Raw genomic sequence first — 17,946 nt, forward strand, 5'->3', positions numbered from 1 at the left:
ATTATTATTATTTTTGAGACAGAGCCTCAAGCTGTCCCCCTGGGTAGAGTGCCGTGGCATCACAGCTCACAGCAACCTCCAACTCCTGGGCTCAAGCGAGTCTCCTGCCTCAGCCTCCCAGTAGCTGGGACCACAGGCGCCTGCCACAGTGCCCGCCACCTTGGGTGTACGTGGCTGGCGCCTTAGCCACTTGAGCCACAGGCGCCAAGCCTCATATGATTATTAATAGTGCTCTCTGACTTGCCCTTTTTGGATGGCCACCTTCCTGTGGCCCAACACTTTTATTTGTGGTTCTATGTCCCATCGAAATTCTCAGGCCCAGAGACACATGTGGGCAGATGATCTCAGCAATGGCGCTGGTGGGAGTCAGAGATAACTTAAACGTACACCCAGGGCAGGAAGAAAGGTGGAATGCACAGGGGAAGGATTGACTTTGAGAACCGATGGATTTGGTGAACCTATGGCAACATGGCTGGATAAATAAAACAGCACTGAGTGGGGAGAAAATCAAAGGAAATACGTGATCTTAGAGCAAGTGTATATGTTGGAAATAAGTGTACACTAAATGATATATTATAAAAAGTACACATAAACTAAAAGATACCTACTAAACACGTTAGGATCATGGGAAAAGGAAGATGAGAATAAAAAGGAGTGACTACAACAAAGAGAGCTGGGTTCAGTTTGAATAGATAGAATCTTCTATCAAAAGCCTCTGGGGATGAACGAGCAGTTAATCAGCCAGGGCTGCATCTATGTTGCTACTGTCTGCCGAGAGTGCTCAGGGTCATGGGAAGCTGCAAAGGAAACAAGCCTGGTTTGCCCAACCACACTGGTGCAATAAAAATGTCCACTGAGCCCTGCACTGTGTCAGATGCTGAGGTAGACACCAGGGGATAAAGACAGATGTCTGGAAGGAGCCATCACCAAGTTCCTGCCCAGTCTCTGATGTAACTTACCCTGAACACAGGGACCAAGGCTAGGATCTAGCCTCCAATGTCGTGCAAGTGGGCTCCGTATTGACAGGGAACGGAGCCCAGTGCATTACTTGGGGGAAGTGATTGCTGAGCAACATGGTAGGAGGAGGGAGGAAGTTCCTGAAGGTGGATTATTCCTGATTGAATAAAATGAGAGAAGCCAGAGGGAACGAAGGAACGGAGATGCTTAGATGGGCCCAGGAGAGCTGGGAAGGAAGAGTAGTAAGGCATGTTTGGAGAGAGCAGACTGATTCTGTCACTTGTTATAGGTGTCAAAAACATTTAGATAAGAAGCTTTCCTAGGCCCCGTGGGGTGGCTCATGCCTGGGGTCCTAGTACTCTGGGAGGCTGAGGCAGGAGGATCACTTGAGCCTAAGAGTTTGAGGTTGCTGTGAGTTAGGCTGATACCACTACACTCTAGCCTGGGTGACAGAGTGAGGCTGTCTCAAAAAAAAAAAAAGAAAGAAAGAAAAGGAATTGAGGAAAAGAGAAGAATACAGCTGACTTCTAGGGTGGTGGATGGTGGAGTTCTTTGCTGAGAAAGGCAAAGCTGAGGGGGGCAGTTCTGGAACAGTCAAGAACCTTGGAAATACCAAGGACAAAAAAAAAAAACCTTCCTTGAAGACTTTTTCTTTTTTTTTTTCCTTGAGAGTCTCATTCTGTCACCCAGGCTAGAGTGCCCCAGCAAAAGGAATGTACAGAAAGCTGGAAACCACTCTTCACTCTTCATTACTGAGCGAGGAAAAGCTGGCAGAGAAATGGGTTGGGGTGTACCCCAACCAGGGCAGCCAGCACAGGTGAGGCCGGCCAGGGAGGAGGAGTGGGGGCCAACCATTCAGGTGTTGCGTCCACCTCAAATGAGGGGTCACCCCTTCCAAGCCTAAGGCCTCAAGTTACTAACAATGACAATTCCCCAAATTGGAAATAAGATCATAAGAACTGCCTTAGTGTGGGCACAAAGAGTAGAGAGGCTGCGCGGATGGGGCTGTTGTCTACCACACCTGAACAGGGAAGGCAGTCCCTGCCCACAGGGTCACCGGGCAGTCAAGCATGGCTGGGGAGACAGCACTTTGGAGTTTAGGGGGACAGGGGGAATTGCCTGGTTGAACCCAGATCTAGGGCAGATTCTAAAACAAGTCTGTAGAGCACAAAGCAGAGGATGTACACACACTTGGCCTGCAGATATATTTTGTCTGAGTTGAAGAAAGGCTTGAAAAAAATTTGTAACTCATTCACCAACATTTAAAAATTGGGAAACTTCATATCCATATTTTGTCAGTATTTCAGGCTCTTCTTAAAAATTAGATGGGTAGCAGGACAGCATGGCCACAGCCACTGGCGGAAGCTGAGGAGGGGCAGCCTGTCCTCCAGCTGGCACAGCCCCCAGCCTGCACACTGACACTCACAATCAATGGCAGGGCTGGAACCAGACCCAGACCTTACAGTTGCCCTTGGACTCTACCATCCTGCTGTCCCTGCATTCCTGAAGCACTGTCTTGGAGTCACCGTAGGACCCAGTCTGAGGAAGTGGCTTGGAATTGCAGATTGGCCAAGGGACAAAGATGATTTCATGGAAATTTATGGGAACTCTGGTAAACCCCAAACAGCCAAAGGCCAAATTTTAATTAAGTGTAAACTTTAGGGGCTTCATCTGTCTCCTCTTCCTTGTAGCTCACTGCCTGACAGGGAGAGCAGCTCAACAAATATTTGTCGAATGAAGGATATGGTCGGTGTTTTCAGCCCAGGGTAAAGCATTGCTCAAGACATTATAGAGATGAATTCATTCTGGAGTGGATCCTGTTGATATTCAGTAAGATCCATTCTATCCAGGTCAGGTAACTTCACTACTGAAACCTGTTTGTCCTGTTTATCACAAAGCTATATTTAAATTTTTTTAATTTTAAAAAAAGCTTTTGTTTAAAAGTACTAATTCTCCAGTTTATGTGTCAAATCTCTAGGATCCAGACATCTAAATGCTCAGACATTATCTTCTTCACTACAGAAAGCACATGGTGCTTTGGGTTCAATTTAGTTGGATAAATATTTACTGAGCACCAATTATGTGCAAGGCTCTAATCTAGGTACTTGGGATAGCAAGCCCAGGAGGTCACAGCTTGTGCAGGTAGCAATCCAAATGAACACTAAAGCCATCTGTGTCACGCTGTGCCTTTCAAAACATTGCTGCTTTATTTTGGTAGGATTTGTAATTAAAAGAAGGCCTGAACAGGATGGCTCAGATCTGTAATCCTGGCACTCTGGGAGGCGGAGTCAGGAAGATCACTTGAGCTCAGGAGTTTGAGACCAGCCTGGGTAAGAGTGACATCCTGTCTCTACAAAAAAAAATAGAAATACCAGCTGGGTGTGGTAGCAGACACCTACCTGTAGTCTCAGCTACTTGGGAGGCTGAGGCAGGAGGATGGCTTGTGCCTAGGAGTTTGAGGTTGCAGTGAACTAGGATCATGCCACTATATGCTAGCCTGGGGGACACACTCAGACCCTGTCTCAATTTTTAAAAAAATTCAAGATAATGAGACAATAGGATAAAAGAGTACCATTTGTTAAATCCAGACAGTGAGTACATAGTTGTCTATTGAATTGTCTCCTAAAGATTTAAAACATTTAATAATTTTAAAATATTGCAACATAAGATGTTTTCTGATAGTGGAGAGCAAACATAAATCCCTTTCCTGAGAAAACTAGCACTGTGGACATCAGTCATGCCCTGGGCTGTACTCCGTGTCCTCAGGGCTCCTGAGGACTGTCCCACACACTCGCCCCAGTGGCTGCCCTTCTGCGTGGTCTGCTCTGTAGCAGTTTAGGCTCTTCACTGTCAAGCATCATTTCCTACCGCTGCCAGCCTGTCTGCTTCCATCCTGCACCCTCTCTCCATCTGCTGTGCCCTGGGAAAGCAACTAATCAACTTGTTCGAACCTCAATGAAAATTAGAATTAATAAACTTTAAGGGAAAGTTAGAAAGATTCCAAGTGCATGGATTCTTTTTCTTTTTTTTTAATATCTGGTTTTCTATGGGTTTTTTTGACAGCTGATGTTATCAAATAAAAGACTTCTGGGAAAATAAACTCTTCATGATTAGCAAGTCAGCAGACAGCTCCATGGTACCCAGGAAGGAACACTGACCTGGGAACCCTGGGTTGGGGACTAACTAGCAGTCTTTGCCCATTTGTTCATTCAACAACTATTTATTGAATATCTACTATGCACCAGGCACTCTTTTAGCTGCTGGGGAACAAGCAGTGAACAAGACAGACAGGGCTTCAATTCTTATGAGGAAGATAGCAAACAAAGAAGCAAACATCAAGCCCGGCCACTGCAGAGGGCCGCCGGGTGCTCTGGAGGCAGATGGGAAGTGCTCCAGGTGGAGCTGGGATTTTGGCAAAGATCTGGAGGAAGAGGAAAGGCCAGGCTGGCAGAGACAGGCAAGAATGAGACCCTAGGCAGGAATGGGGCTAATGTATTCACAGAAGGAGCTCAAGCTCAGACAGAGTGACAGATGAGGGTCTGGAGCCACAGATGCACACAGGGCATCCTCGACTGGGGCTGGCAGGTCTGTCAGATACTAGGGAGAACTATATGAAAGGGGGTGGAGGAGCTGGGTGCAGTGGCTCACGTCTGTAATCACAGCACTCCAGGAGGCTGAGGTGGGTGGATTGCTTGAGCTCAGGAGTTTGAGATCAGCTTGAACAAGAGCAAACACCCCCCCCCAAAAAAAGGTGGGGAAAAAAAAAAGGTGGCGCCTGTGGCTCAAAGGGTAGGGCGCCGGCCCCATATGCCAGAGATGGCGGGTTCAAATCCAGCCTCGGCCAAAGACTGCAAAATAAATAAATAAATAAATAAAGTCTTAAAAAAAAAAAGGTGGGGAGCAGGCGTGGTGGCTCAGGCCTCCTAGCACTCTGGGAGGCTGAGGCGGGTGGATTGCCTGAGCTCAGGAGTTTGACACTAGCCTGTGCAAGAGTGAGACCCTGTCTCTAAAAATAGCTGGGCGTTGTGGTGGGCACCTATAGTCCCAGCTACTCCAGAGGCTGAGGGAAGAGGATCACTTGAGTCCAAGAGTTTGAGGTTGCTGTGAGCTATGACGCCACAGCACTCCACCAAGGGTGACAAAGTGAGACTCCATCTCCCGGGGGCGGGGGGGGGGCCGGGAAACTAGCCAGACATCATGGTGGGTGCCTGTAGTCTCAACTATTAAGTCTCTGCTATTTGGGAGGCTGAGGCAAGAGGATCGCTTGAGCCCAAGAGTTTAAGGTAGCCATGAGCTATGATGCCATGGCACTCTACCCAGGGCGACAGAGTGAGACTCTGTCTTTAAAAGAAAAGAAAGAAAGAAATGGAATGGAGGAAAAGAGAAGAATACAGCTGACTTCTAGCGTGGTGGATGCTGGAGTGCTTTGCTGAGAAAGGCAAAGCTGAGGGGGGGCAGTTGTGGAACAGTCAAGAACCTTGGAAACACCGCTGCTGCTGCTATGGGAGAGGTCAGGGCTGCAGATGTGACTAAAGCCTTGGAAAAGGAGAGAGATGACCCAGGAAGGGCAACTACAGAGATAAGTGCTAGGGAGGACCCTGGAGGAGGAGAAAACACAAAACCCTAAGAACAGAATGTGCCCCAGGGGAAGGGTCAAAGGCTGCTTAGGAGGAGGGTCAGCTGAGACCGAGAAGTTTGGCCCCTGGATTTAGCAAGATGTTGATCTTGATAAGAGAAATCTGAATGCAGAAATGAGGATGATTAATCTCACTCGGCCTGCTTCCTCTGTAAAATGAGTGTCCAAACAGATGGGCTTTAAGATCCCTCCTATTACCTCATCATACCACACGCTTTTAAAGCAAAAAAATTTTTTTGGAAGAAATGATCAGAGCTAAAAAAAAATCATAATAAAAAAAGCTATGCTGTTTGGGAGTTTATTAGTCAAACAAGTTGTGTGGTCATTAGTACTCTTTTACATAAAAATTATTAAGGATATTTATGGGGCGGCGCCTGTGGCTCAAAGGAGTGTGCCGGCTCCATATGCCGGAGGTGGCAGGTTTAAACCCAGCCCCAGCCAAAAATGGCAAAAAAAAAAGGATATTTATGAAAATTATTCAATAAGCCAAAAGAACAATTAGGAATAGCCAGTGGCCAAAATTCTTCATAGCAGATCCAAATTATTTAAGTTGTACCATCAACATAGTACCAGGAGACTCTTCCTAGCTGTCATCCTGTAAAGATCCTTAAAAATTATTTCTGAACACAGTGCATATTTGTGCATAGCTGAGTTGCCACCTGTCAGGTTGTCTGAGTCTGGTTCTTCCTGTGCTCTCTCTTCCTCCCTGAAAAGACCCTTCCAGAGGTCAAAAAGGAACATCAAATGATATCAGGAATTTGTATGTGAAGTTCATAGAACTTTATAAGAGTCCACGAAATGTTTTTTTTTTTTTTTTTGAGACAGAGCCTCAAGCTATCACCCTGGGTAGAATGCCATGGCTTTATTGCTCACAGCAACCTCCAACTCCTGGGCTCAAGCGAGTCTCCTGCCTCCGCCTCCCAAGTAGCTGGGACCACAGGTGCCCGCCACAACACCCGGCTATTTTTTTTTTTCTTTTTTGGTTACAGCCATTATTGTTGTTTGGCGGGTCCGGGCTGGATTCGAACCCACCACCTTAGGTGTATGTGGCTGGCGTCTTAGCTGCTTGAGCCACGTCCACGAAATGTTTATTTCTCTATGGCTATCCTCTCAGCCAGTGAAACGCTTATCCTAATGTTATGTTTAAAATAAACATTTCAGACCTACGAAGAGGTAACAAGAGGCTGTGAAGGACACCTGTGGACCACCACACAGCTGAGTATAATGTTTCCAACGCAGGGGGCCTTCCCTAATGGCATCACCTCCCTGTCCTCCACTGTCTTAAATTTTCACCCAAGGTTATTAAGTACTGAAAAATAACTCAAATTCTTGTTTTGCCAAGACTATTCTTTATGTGTTTCCCTATTGCGTGTTGACTGTTCTTTTGGAGTGACTGCAGCTGGAGATTGTCATACTATTTGTGAACTTTTTTTTGTAGTGGTTGAGATTGACCTGGCACCAGCATGGAGATAGGCTCCAAGGTGATTTGATAGGAAGCCTGTGTATCAGGGGATGGGACTGTTCCATGTGCAGAGGTTCCAGCCCTTGCATTGTTTCTTATGCCGCCGGGATGGCTGCCCTCGCTCACCTTAGTTTAACCTTGCCTGAACAACTCCAGGCAAGTTACCAATAGCTTTTTACCAGGCCTAGGAGGTAGACATATGATTGCCTTCCTCTATCTGAGAAACTGAAATTCTGCAATGAGGAATCATTCAAGGTCATTGTCTAAATGAACACAGAGCAGAGAATAGTATCCAAGACTCCTGGCCCCAGTGTTTCCTCACTTCCTTCCAAGGCATTGATTATCACGTATTAACAAAATCATGACTTTCAAATACAGGGAAAAGATGGGTGAAGACAGAGGCAACGTAAATAATGCCTGTTAGGGTCCTGTCACATCCTAAGTCAGTGGTTCTCAAATTTTGGTATACATCAGAACTACCTGAGGGACTTTAAAGACATGGATTGTCACTTGAGACTGAGCCATAATTCCTAGAGAAGCATACTTCAGCTTCAATACAAATACAGCTGGAGTTCTGTTTTCTGTGTGTTGGGGGAGCAGCTCAGGTTCTAAAGGCTGACAAAAATTAATTACCCTTGAAAAACTCTCCTTAAAACACTCATAAGGGGCCAGGCGAGGTGCCTCGTGCCTGTAATCCCAGCACTCTGGGAGGCCGAGGTGAGTGGATTGCCTGAGCTCACAGATTTGAGACCAGCTTGAGCAACAGCAAGATCCCACCTCTAAAAATAGCCAAAAGTTGTGGTGGGCACCTGTAGTCCCAGCTACTCAGAAGGCTGACAAGAGAATTACTTGAGCCCAGGAATTTGAGGTTGCTGTGAGCTATGATGCCACAGCATATAACTGAGGACTACCAAGTGAGACCCGGTCTCAGAAAACAAACAAACAAGGCAAGGCCTGTGCTCAGTGGGTAGGGCACCAGCCCCATATACTGAGGATGGCAGGTTCAAACCCAGCCCTGGCCAAACTGCAAAAAAAAATACTTGGGAGGCCGAGGCAGGAGAATCGCCTAAGCCCAGAAGTTGGAGCTGTGAGCTGTGTGATGCCACGGCACTCTACCGAAGGCGGTAAAGTGAGACTCTGTCTCTAAAAACAAACAAAAAACAGTCATAAGATAGAGTATAAATGTTTGGGGGGGTGGGAAAGAGGGAACAATGTACACCACAGTAACATGTGAAATGAAATGTAAAATGTGAAATGTAAAAATTCCTTTTTACAAATAAGGAATGCATATGCAAAATATGACATATTAACTTACGAAAGGACTTACATGGTGGTCCCTTGGTGTCCTCTGGGAACTGGATTTTGGACTCACTCAGATACCAAAATCTTCAAGATGCTCAATTCCCTAATACAAAATTATGTAGTTATATGCAATCTGCCCGTATACTTTAAATCATCTCTAGATACTAAATACTATATAAAACGTTGCTATATTCTGCATTGGCTTTTTATTTGTATTTCTTATTGTCATATTGTTTTGGGGTGTTTTTTTCCAAATATTTTTGATCCAAGTTTGGCTGAATCCTCAGATGCAAAATCTGCAGCTACAGGAGGCTGGTTATTCATATAAATGGAGTAAATTAAAGTGCTCACATTACATGATTCACGACACAAGAGTACCATGAAATACATACTGTCCTCTTCATTTTACATTAGAGATGAAAGCTCAGTTGGCCTGAGAGACGTGCCCTAGGTTACCAGCTTGGAAGTGCTGAAACCAGATTTCAGACTTAGCTCTGTTTGTTTCTAGAATCTGTCATCTTTTCACTGTTACCATAACCCCCAGGTGAAATGCCATTTTATTTTGCAGCACTCCCCTGAAGGGGAAAGTTCAGAAATGCTCTCTAGAAGGTCTTAGGCCTTTGCTATTTCAAACATCCAGTTTTGATGACAATATCCTTTGAAGTGATCAAGATAAAAGTTAGATTACAGGTGTATCCTATCATCAGAGTCAGGAACCAAAACCGGTTAACAAGGTTCTAGGCAGTGATAAGACAGTGGAGGTGGGGTATGTTAAGGAATTACTATGTTCAATCCGAATCGTTATCACTGTAGGTTACTTGAACATCTTTCATAGTTTCCTTTCTACTGAAGTTACCATTATATCTTCATTTTAATACAAAAGAAATTCAGTCTTTCAGAGGGAACACTTAGTTGAATAGAGGTCAAAATCTCACAAAAGACTTCCCTCCTCTCCCTAACCTCTGGAAATGCCCTGGATCTGTACCTTGTTATGGTTAGGGTTGCCCAAGCAGCAGTCTGCTCCTAGGACAGGTTAGGCATTACTACCAGCCCAGCACTGTGCTAAGCACTTTCCACACACCATCTCATTTAACCAGTCTCATTTAAGACTTCCCTCCTCTCCCTAACCTCTGGAAATGCCCTGGATCTGTACCTTGTTATGGTTAGGGTTGCCCACGCAGCAGTCTGCTCCTAGGACAGGTTAGGCATTACTACCAGCCCAGCACTGTGCTAAGCACTTTCCATACACCATCTCATTTAATCTTTACAAGTTTACGTAGGAGATGCTAATTAGCATGTCCATTCTACAAAGTGAGAAACTGAGCCTTAGAGTTTGGAACCTTGCCCAAAGTCACTGGTTTAGTCTTTCTACCAAGATAGATTCCAGTGCTTACTACGGGCCAAATACTGCTGTAGACATCTTATATGTATTAACTCATCTAATCCCCATCACAGCTCTCTGAAACAGGTGCCATAATTACGCCATTTTACAGCTGAGAAAACTAAAATGCAAAGTCATTAAACAACTTGTCTAGTGCAGACAGGGAGTTAGTGGTAAAGAAATTCAGGAGAAGGGCTGGGCACGGTGGCGGAGGCTCACCCCTGTAGTCCCAGCACTTTGGAAGGCCGAGGCAGGGGATTACCTGAGTTCACAGGTACAAGACCAGCCTGAGCCAGAGCCAGAGCCAGAGCCAGACCTCATCTCTAACAATAGCGAGGCATTGTGGTGAACGTCTCTAGTCCCAGCTACTTGGGAGGCTGAGGGCAAGAAAATCACTAAGAGTTTGGGGTTGCTGTGAGCTACGACAGCACAGCACTCTACGGAGGGCAACAAAGTGAGACTCTGTCTCAAAAAAAGAAAAGAAAAGAAATTGAGGAGATGCACTCGTCTCAACCCTTAGCCGACATCTTGATCACCTGGAGGGTTTGTTGATGCACCGATTGCATCTTCCAACGCTGGAGCGTCTGAATCCCTTGGCTGGAGCAGCACTTAACTTTCCACTTGTGCAACTTCCCAGCTAATGCTGATGCGGCTCATCTGGGACTCCGAGAACCACTGCTCTAATCACCAGCACTCAATCATCACGGAGCAAGAAAAGTCTACTGACTCCCAAAATACATATGTTTTGCGTGTTTTAAAAATTACTCCTAAGAAACAGTAACAAAAAATAAAGTAAAAATAAAATCCCCAGAATTTCAGAGAAGGTTCCTGTAAAGCTTTTTGCTAGTCAAATCAAACGAGCACACAGTTGTCCCTTAGCCGGAGTACAAAGCAAAGGGGCAATGGCGCGTCTTTCTCGGAGGAATTAGAAGGCGGATGCTGGGCCAGCCACGTGCGTCGGGGCTCGGCGGCCAAGTGCCGCAGCCGCAGGGTGGGGGTGTCAACGGTACCCGAGGCCGCCCTCCCCTCTAGGTTTATTTCCATTTTCTTTATTTCCGTCCGTCCAATATGGAATGAACAGCCTTGCACTTTACACTCTGCTCAGGAGGAGAACCCGATTGCAGTTCTTGCAAGGGCAAGGGGACGGCAGCGGGAAGGGAAACTCTTTAAAGATGGAGCGAATCCGGCAGCCTGCTGCCATCTTGCCCCGGGCGCACCTCGCAGGTCGGGGGGCGGGGCGCGGGGCGGGGCGAGGTCCCAGGACCCCGCCCAGCTGGGGCCTCTTGGGAGCGCGGGCAGCAGCGCGCCGGCAGGACGCTCAGACCGCTGGGAGCGCACCGGGTACTGCAGGCGCAGCGGGTGAGCGGGGCGCGGCGGGGCTGGTGGGCGGAGGGACCGGGCCGGACGAGTTCGCGCCGCGCGCTCGGGGGCGGTCAGAGGCCAGACACGACCACTGCTGTGGCCGGGCCGGCCCGTTGGAGGAGCAACCGTGCGCGAGCCCCGGCCGGTGGCTTGTTGGGGGGTGGCGGGATTTGGGGGTCTCCGCCCGGCCGCCGCAGCGGGCAGGTGGAGTTGAACCTGCGAGTGCACCCGCCGCGCGACCTTCCTCTTTCCACTCTGCCCCAGGGTCCTCTAGCAAAATAAAAGCAGAGCCCAGGTGCGGGGACGCGCTCCCGTCCCGCGCCGCCCCTCTGCAGCTCGGGGCGGTTACAATTTTTTAAAAGTGTTTCTCAAAGGTTCGACGGTTGCGGTTTTAACCCTGGAGCAACGGTTGTTACACAAAGTGAAACTTGCTGTGTGCTCTGTCCCGCGCAGGCTTCCGGGCAGCCCCGAGAAGTACCGTGGCGGGCTCGCGCCCCGCTACCCCTACTCCTCCCCGCACCCCCTTCTCTCGGGCCGCCGTGGCGGGCGGGGCGGTGACTCAGCCCCGGCGGGCCGGTTCTTAAGCGGGTGCGCGGGGCGCGCGCAGACTGTGCGAAGGGCGGGCGCGAGGGCTGCGGAGCGCTCTGAGGACTCTTCTCTGCCTGCAGGTGGGGACAACCGAGGCTGCTGCTGGAGAGTCGTGTTTCCGGGGGACTGAGGAAACCCATCAGGAACCGAAGATGCCGAAACCAGTAAGTTGCCGCGTTTCGGGGCAGGGTAGCGCGCGTCGGGCTTGATCTCCGAGGGAGTTACCTGCACCAGGCGCGGGGCACTGCTGTCTGGGGCGGGATTCTTTTTTAAACCGCTAAGAGCACTGGAATCGGGTGTCGTCGCCCCTCTTTGTTACTCGTTCACCCTTTGGTGGAACGCTAAGAAAACAAGATCTTGATTGTTTTCTTGACGTCTTTGTGTCTTTGTGAGCTCCCTCTCCAGCATTTACGGTCTTTTATAAAAACTAGAGGCCCCCTTTACACTTAGATTTTAAAGGCGAGTGCTAATGCCAACTCTGAAGTTCCTTAAAAAGTCCAGATCGCAGGACACTCAGGTGCTTCCGACCACCTACGCCTGCTCTCAGGGTTCCTTCAGTGTCGAAACCAGATGCGACCTACACACCCTGGAGCGACTTAAAGGGCATTCGAAAGAGGAGGCCATGTCCTTCTGAAGCTGCCTTTCAGCTTCCTTACAGCCGTTTTCCGCCGGCCGGTGAAGCCATGTCCTGTTAACCATGAAATGTGCTGGTTGTAGTAGGATTTCTGTCTCTGAGAGTTACCTACGGACTTGAATTGCAGATGGAGGCGGGCGGAGCCTGACGGGGAGGCTCCTTGAGCTCGTTCCCTCGCGTCTGCTCCGGGTCAGCTGGCTAAAGTGCCCGCACCCCTGTCCCCTGGAATCTATCTGACTGTTGATTAGCTGGCCAGGCCTGGGGAGTTGTGAGAACGAGGCAGGTTCTTCGTGACTGGCATTTCTTAGAAAATGCTGTATATTCTACCTTCCTTAACATTGGTGAACGGGTAACTAGACACCTGGAAGAGGGATTAACATTTTTTAATTGAGTTTTGAATCACAACGGACAAAAGATCAGGATTAATTAAAATTGCAATTAAAGATACATAGGGAATTTATTTCTGGTCTTTCAAAATAAGTTGGAGGGAATTTATTTCTGGTTTTTCAAAATAAGTTGGTTCTGTAATGAATGCATATGTGCTTTTCCTACGGTTAAATTCTTTGTTCTCTCAAAGAAGTTCTTTATTAGTAGTCTTATTTCACTGTTACGCTAAAGAAATTACTCTATTAATATGGTAATTGGTTCAGAAGCTAATGTAGTTTCTGCCTAAGTTATATTATTTCATTCATGATGTAGATTTTTTTTTTTCCTACACAAATTCTTTAAATTTCAAACTTAAAACTGACACCTGACATCCAGGCTTCTCAGTACCTGTGGTGTGTGAAACTGACCTGAATACAGATCCTTACTCTGGGCTGAGTGAGTGGTATGCAGAGGATTGGTCAAGGGTATTACCTCATCTGGTGTGGTTTTCTTTATTTCACTAAAAGGAAAGACACAGAGCTCAGCTGTTAAGATAGCACTCAGTAAAAAGGTCAGCAAGCCGGTTACTACTTCTCTTTCTCATTTCTCATAATAAAGAAATCTCTTTTATTCTTTTTCTTTTTTATTGTGGTTAAGTATACATAATATACAATTTATCACAACCATTTTGGGGTGTACAGTAAGTACATTCACATTGTTGTGCAACCATCACAACATTGTCTCCAGAACTTCATCACCCCAAACTGAAACTCTGTAACCAGGAAACTCCCCAGGAGACTCCCCACTTGCCCCTCCCCCCAGCCCTTGGCTGTCACCTTCTACTTTTTCTGGGTCTGTGACATTGACTGCTCTAGGTACCTGGTAGAGGTGGAATTATAACAGCATTTGTCATTTGTTTGACAGTCTCATTTCCCATTCCACATTGTTGGGGGGGGGTTCATCCGTGTTGTATGTGTCAGACGTCCTTTTTAAGGTTCTCTCTTATTTCTTACAGCAGGTATATTTTAATTTCCTTTTGCTTTAAAGGTCTTTTATGATGAATTGAACTTAAAAAATGCTTCTGACATTTGACAAAGTGAAAGTAGCTGTTAAACTGCTAAGGAGCATCACCTGTATAATAGAGCTGGAGTAACTTTTCAAAAGACTTAAGTCTTGCGTAATATCTAGTTTTCAGTTTTCCTGTTAGGTGAGCCATACTTGTCTGCCGTGGGAAATTCCTGTCTGCCCCCTTTTGGGGAAAGGAGGATCTTAGAAATAAAATAAAGATACTAATACTAATCCTTTCTTGATGTGGATTCTATTAGAGCTATCCCATTGGTCACTGAGAAGAGTTTAGAACTTGCTGGTATTTGGATATGGTACTTCTAAGGCTTTATAGAGAATTCAGTTTTGTGTGTGTTTCTTTTTGGTTTGGTGTCTTTTTTTTTTTTTTTTTTGCTGTCTTAGTAAATGTTAAAACTGAGCACCCACCAACAACTCTGGATGTGTCCTTTAAAACAAAGGATTATTGATTGTAATTATTCAGACCTAAGCTGAGAATGTTCTGTTAGCTAAGAATGTTAGGTGGCTTCCGTGAGATTTAATGTTTAACCACAGGATTAAGGGGCAAACACAGTAAAAGAGTGGACACAGTGCAGTATTTCAGCTTTTCACCTGATCCCTTGCAACCGGTCACCCTTGTTTGGCAGGCAAAGTATTTTTGCTTATCTAAGTATTTTTGATGACCTTATTCAGAAAACAGTAAAAGTGAAATAATAATCATTTGCTGTGTTTTCTTAAATAAAGCATCACTTATTAAAAAGATTGAGTGGTTTATTCATTCCTCAAGAGGGCGACCTGCTTGGGGGTGAGACAGAGCTTGTCCTCTGGGAGGTTAGTGTCTGGTTCTGAGTGAAGACACTGGCAATGCTGAAATGGGAGGTAGAAAACTCGCCAAAAGTGTCTTCAGAGAGGAAAAGATCCTTGGTCATGTTTGACGCAGTTCAGAGGAAAATCTCTGAAAGGGGGATGGGCAGACTCCTGAAGTGACGTGGGAGTGGAATCTTGCTCCAGGGCCTGGGGAGGATCTGGTCAGCCCCAGGATCTGGAGAGAGGAGCAGCTGTGGTGCGTTTGCTTTTCCCACAGCTGCTTTGGGGATCTGTTCATGTGTAACTGGCAGACTGCCAAGAAGGATGATTTGGGGTTCCAGTGGGTACCTCTCCTCATGCTGTTTGGCCTGTGGGTCCCCCGCTCTGGGCAGAGGTGTAGGGGATGGTGCTCAGGTTACTGGTTCTGGAAGCAGCCTCTGTGCCCTTTGATGTTAGGGTGACTGGAACCCCTTTTTCTTTCCTCTCCCATACTTTTTTTTTTTTTTTTTTGAGACAGAGCCTCAAGCTGTCCCCCTGGGTAGAGTGCCGTGGCATTACAGCTCACAGCAACCTCCAACTCCTGGGCTCAAGTGAGTCTCCTGCCTCTGCCTCCCAAGTAGCTGGGACCACAGGCACCCGCCACAACGCCCAGCTATTTTTTGGTTGCAGCCGTCATTGCTGTCTGGCGGGTCCGGGCTGGGGATTCGAACCCGCCACCTTAGGTGTACGTGGCTGGCGCCTTAGCCGGTTGAGCCACAGGCGCCGAGCCTCCTCTCCCATACTTGATGTCTATAAATCAAGACAGAAGGGAGGCATGGGAATTGGAAAGAAAAACCACTGTGGTCGAGCTTAGGGAGGAAAAGGTGCTATATTTGAGGCCCAGATCTCTTAAAGGTGTTTGAGAAAGAACCTTAGATTTTAACTGCCTTCGAATGCCCTCTCTGTCGTTTCTAAATTGCTGTTACAAAATTTTCTAATTTGACAGAAGTTTCACTTCTCTTTAGGAAAACTCTGTTCAAAGTTCTACCTGTGCCAAAATGTTAATTTCTAAGATTACCTGGCCTCTCTGGGAATACATGGCCGCTTCCACTAAATATTTTATTTAACGAGCAGAATATACTGAATGCATTTTACTCCTCCCCACCACAATCTGGACACCTGGGACGTATTTGCACCCCTCCTCATCGTGATGGGCAGATGGTGCTTTATTAGGTAGTTAAGATTTTGCACATGGCAGTGAGAAATGCTGACTAGGATTAGTGGTTTGCCGTAATCACTGTGAGGCGCGGTGACTGTGTCCGTTGGCCCACTAGTTCTGCAGACGTTTACTGAGTTGCTATGTGAGGTTTTGAGGCTCCTGAATTACAGACCTGGAAACAGTCCCACGGAGGAAGTATGGAACAGCAGCTGCAGGGCATGGGAGGCCTGGTGGACAGGGCCACGCCTGGGTGTCGAGGGGGTCAGGAAGGCATCCCTGAGACCACGCATTCTGCAGGCAGAGGGAGCATCCTGTGCAGAAGCACGGTGGTGGGTGGTGGGGGAAGTCAAGGTTAGGGCTCCACGTGAAGACCAGTGTGGCCAGAGGACAACAAGTCAGGCCATACCTTGCAGGCCTTTCTCAGGTATTTTCAAGCTCAACTGAGGATTTTGACTGGGAGGAGGTGACATGGTCAGATTTCACTTTTAGAAAGTTCTAGCAGTCTGTGATACAGAATCAGTAGGAGGCAGGAGAGGATGCGACCCTTGGAAATAGTACCTAGCTTAGGCAGCAGTGTTGGGAGCGCAGACGTGGATGCCTTCCGAGCTCCTTGGGAGGAGAAATTGACAGGACTTGAGGATAGATTGGATGTGCAGGGCCGAGGGCGGTGTCAGGCTGACTTCCGGTTTCTGTCTTGCATAAGCGATGGGTGGTAGAAGGTTGAGAGTCTAGAATTGTACATGTTACTAAATTTGTGGCTATGACTGAAGTCCTTGCTTTCATTTTTTTGTATTATTTTATTATTTTTTTGAAACAGAGTCTGAAGCTGTTGCCCTGGGTAGAGTGCTGTGGTGCCACTGCTCACAACAACCTCAAACTCTTGGGTTTAAGTCATTCTCTTGCCTCAGCCTCCCAAGTAGCTGGGACTACAGGAGCCCACCACAACACCCCGCTATTTTTTGGTTATAATTGTCATTGTTGTTTGTTGGGCCTGGACTGGATTCGAACCTGCCAGCTCTGGTGTCTGTGGCTGGCACATCAGCCGCTTGAGCTACAGGCACCCAACCCCGTGCTTTCATTATTATAACTGCTCCCCTCAAATATAAAAGCACCAGACTCCTTGAAGTATTTCAAAATCCAAATAAATTAAAATACTGTAGTAGCTTCTATGTTTCTCCTAAGTGTATGTATACACTATACCTACATAAAACTAAAAGGGAGTGTTAATTTAGTGTGGTGGTGTCAAATTTAGGTGTAGTAATTATCTGGAAATTTAATTCCTGGGTCCCTCAAAGCGCTAATGACTCTCCATCTCTAGGGTGAGGGGTGCCCTTGGGTACCTGTGCTTTAAATAAGCTCCCCAGATGGTTCTCATGCACACCAAAATTTGAGAACTACTGATTTAGTAGGAAAATGGCAATTTTTATGTATTCATTTTTCCTGCATCTCAGTGAAGAAGTGAAGTGAGGCCAGGTCAGGTGGCTCATGCCTGTAATCTAGCACTGTGAGAGGCCGAGGTGGAAGGATCGCTTAAACCCAGGAGTTCGAGACTAGCCTGAGCGAGAGTGAGACCTCATGTCTACCAAAAATAGAAAAAATTAGCTGGGCATGGTGGTGTGGGCCTATAGTCCCAGCTATTTGGAAGGCTGAGGCAGGAGGATCACTTAGGCCTAGGAGTGTGGACAAGGCCAGCCAAGGTCCAAGGCAGTGTCCCCTGATTCGAACTTCCCTCTGCAGAGTCCAGTAGCAGAGATTAACTTGGCAGTGACCAGTGGTCTCTCAAATTTTGGTTCTTTGTTTATAAAGACAAAAAAGAGCCTACACGTTGTTCCTGCTAAATGATAGGGAAGCAGGATATTCTAGTCCTTGTTCCTTTTTTCATTCTTCTCTTGTTCCTTCCATACTGGCCCCTTTTGTTAGTTCCTGCCTTAAATAATGGTGCTGTGATTTCTAACAAAACATTGAATAATTTTATTAACACTTACTGTTTGGGAAAGGAAAATAGTATCACTGAGTAAAATGTAATTCTTATCTTAGACCTACACCGTTATGATCTTTGGCAGTTTGGGGATTCTCAGGATGGTTCACTGTGCCTACTTTCTTTTTTTTTTTTTTTTTTTTTTTTTTTGAGACGGAGCCTCAAGCTATCCCCCTGGGTAGAGTGCCATGGCATCACAGCTCACAGCAACCT

At 46.8% G+C, this 17,946-nt stretch overlaps 1 protein-coding gene across 1 annotated transcript in view; it reads left to right on the top strand.

Annotated features, from left to right (window-relative positions):
• The first annotated feature begins 10,992 nt into the window (after nucleotides 1-10,992).
• The window catches only part of EZR (ezrin), a 52,271-nt gene continuing 45,317 nt past the window's right edge, over nucleotides 10,993-17,946 (top strand). The window contains exons 1-2 of the mRNA XM_003792402.3: nucleotides 10,993-11,097; nucleotides 11,769-11,852. Of these exons, the coding sequence (XP_003792450.1) occupies nucleotides 11,841-11,852 (12 nt within the window). The 5' untranslated portion in view covers nucleotides 10,993-11,097; nucleotides 11,769-11,840. The remainder of the gene's footprint in view (nucleotides 11,098-11,768; nucleotides 11,853-17,946) is intronic.

This window comes from Otolemur garnettii, unplaced genomic scaffold, assembly GCF_000181295.1.
Source record: "Otolemur garnettii isolate 467f Iridium unplaced genomic scaffold, OtoGar3 scaffold00056, whole genome shotgun sequence".
Classification (NCBI taxonomy): domain Eukaryota; kingdom Metazoa; phylum Chordata; class Mammalia; order Primates; family Galagidae; genus Otolemur; species Otolemur garnettii.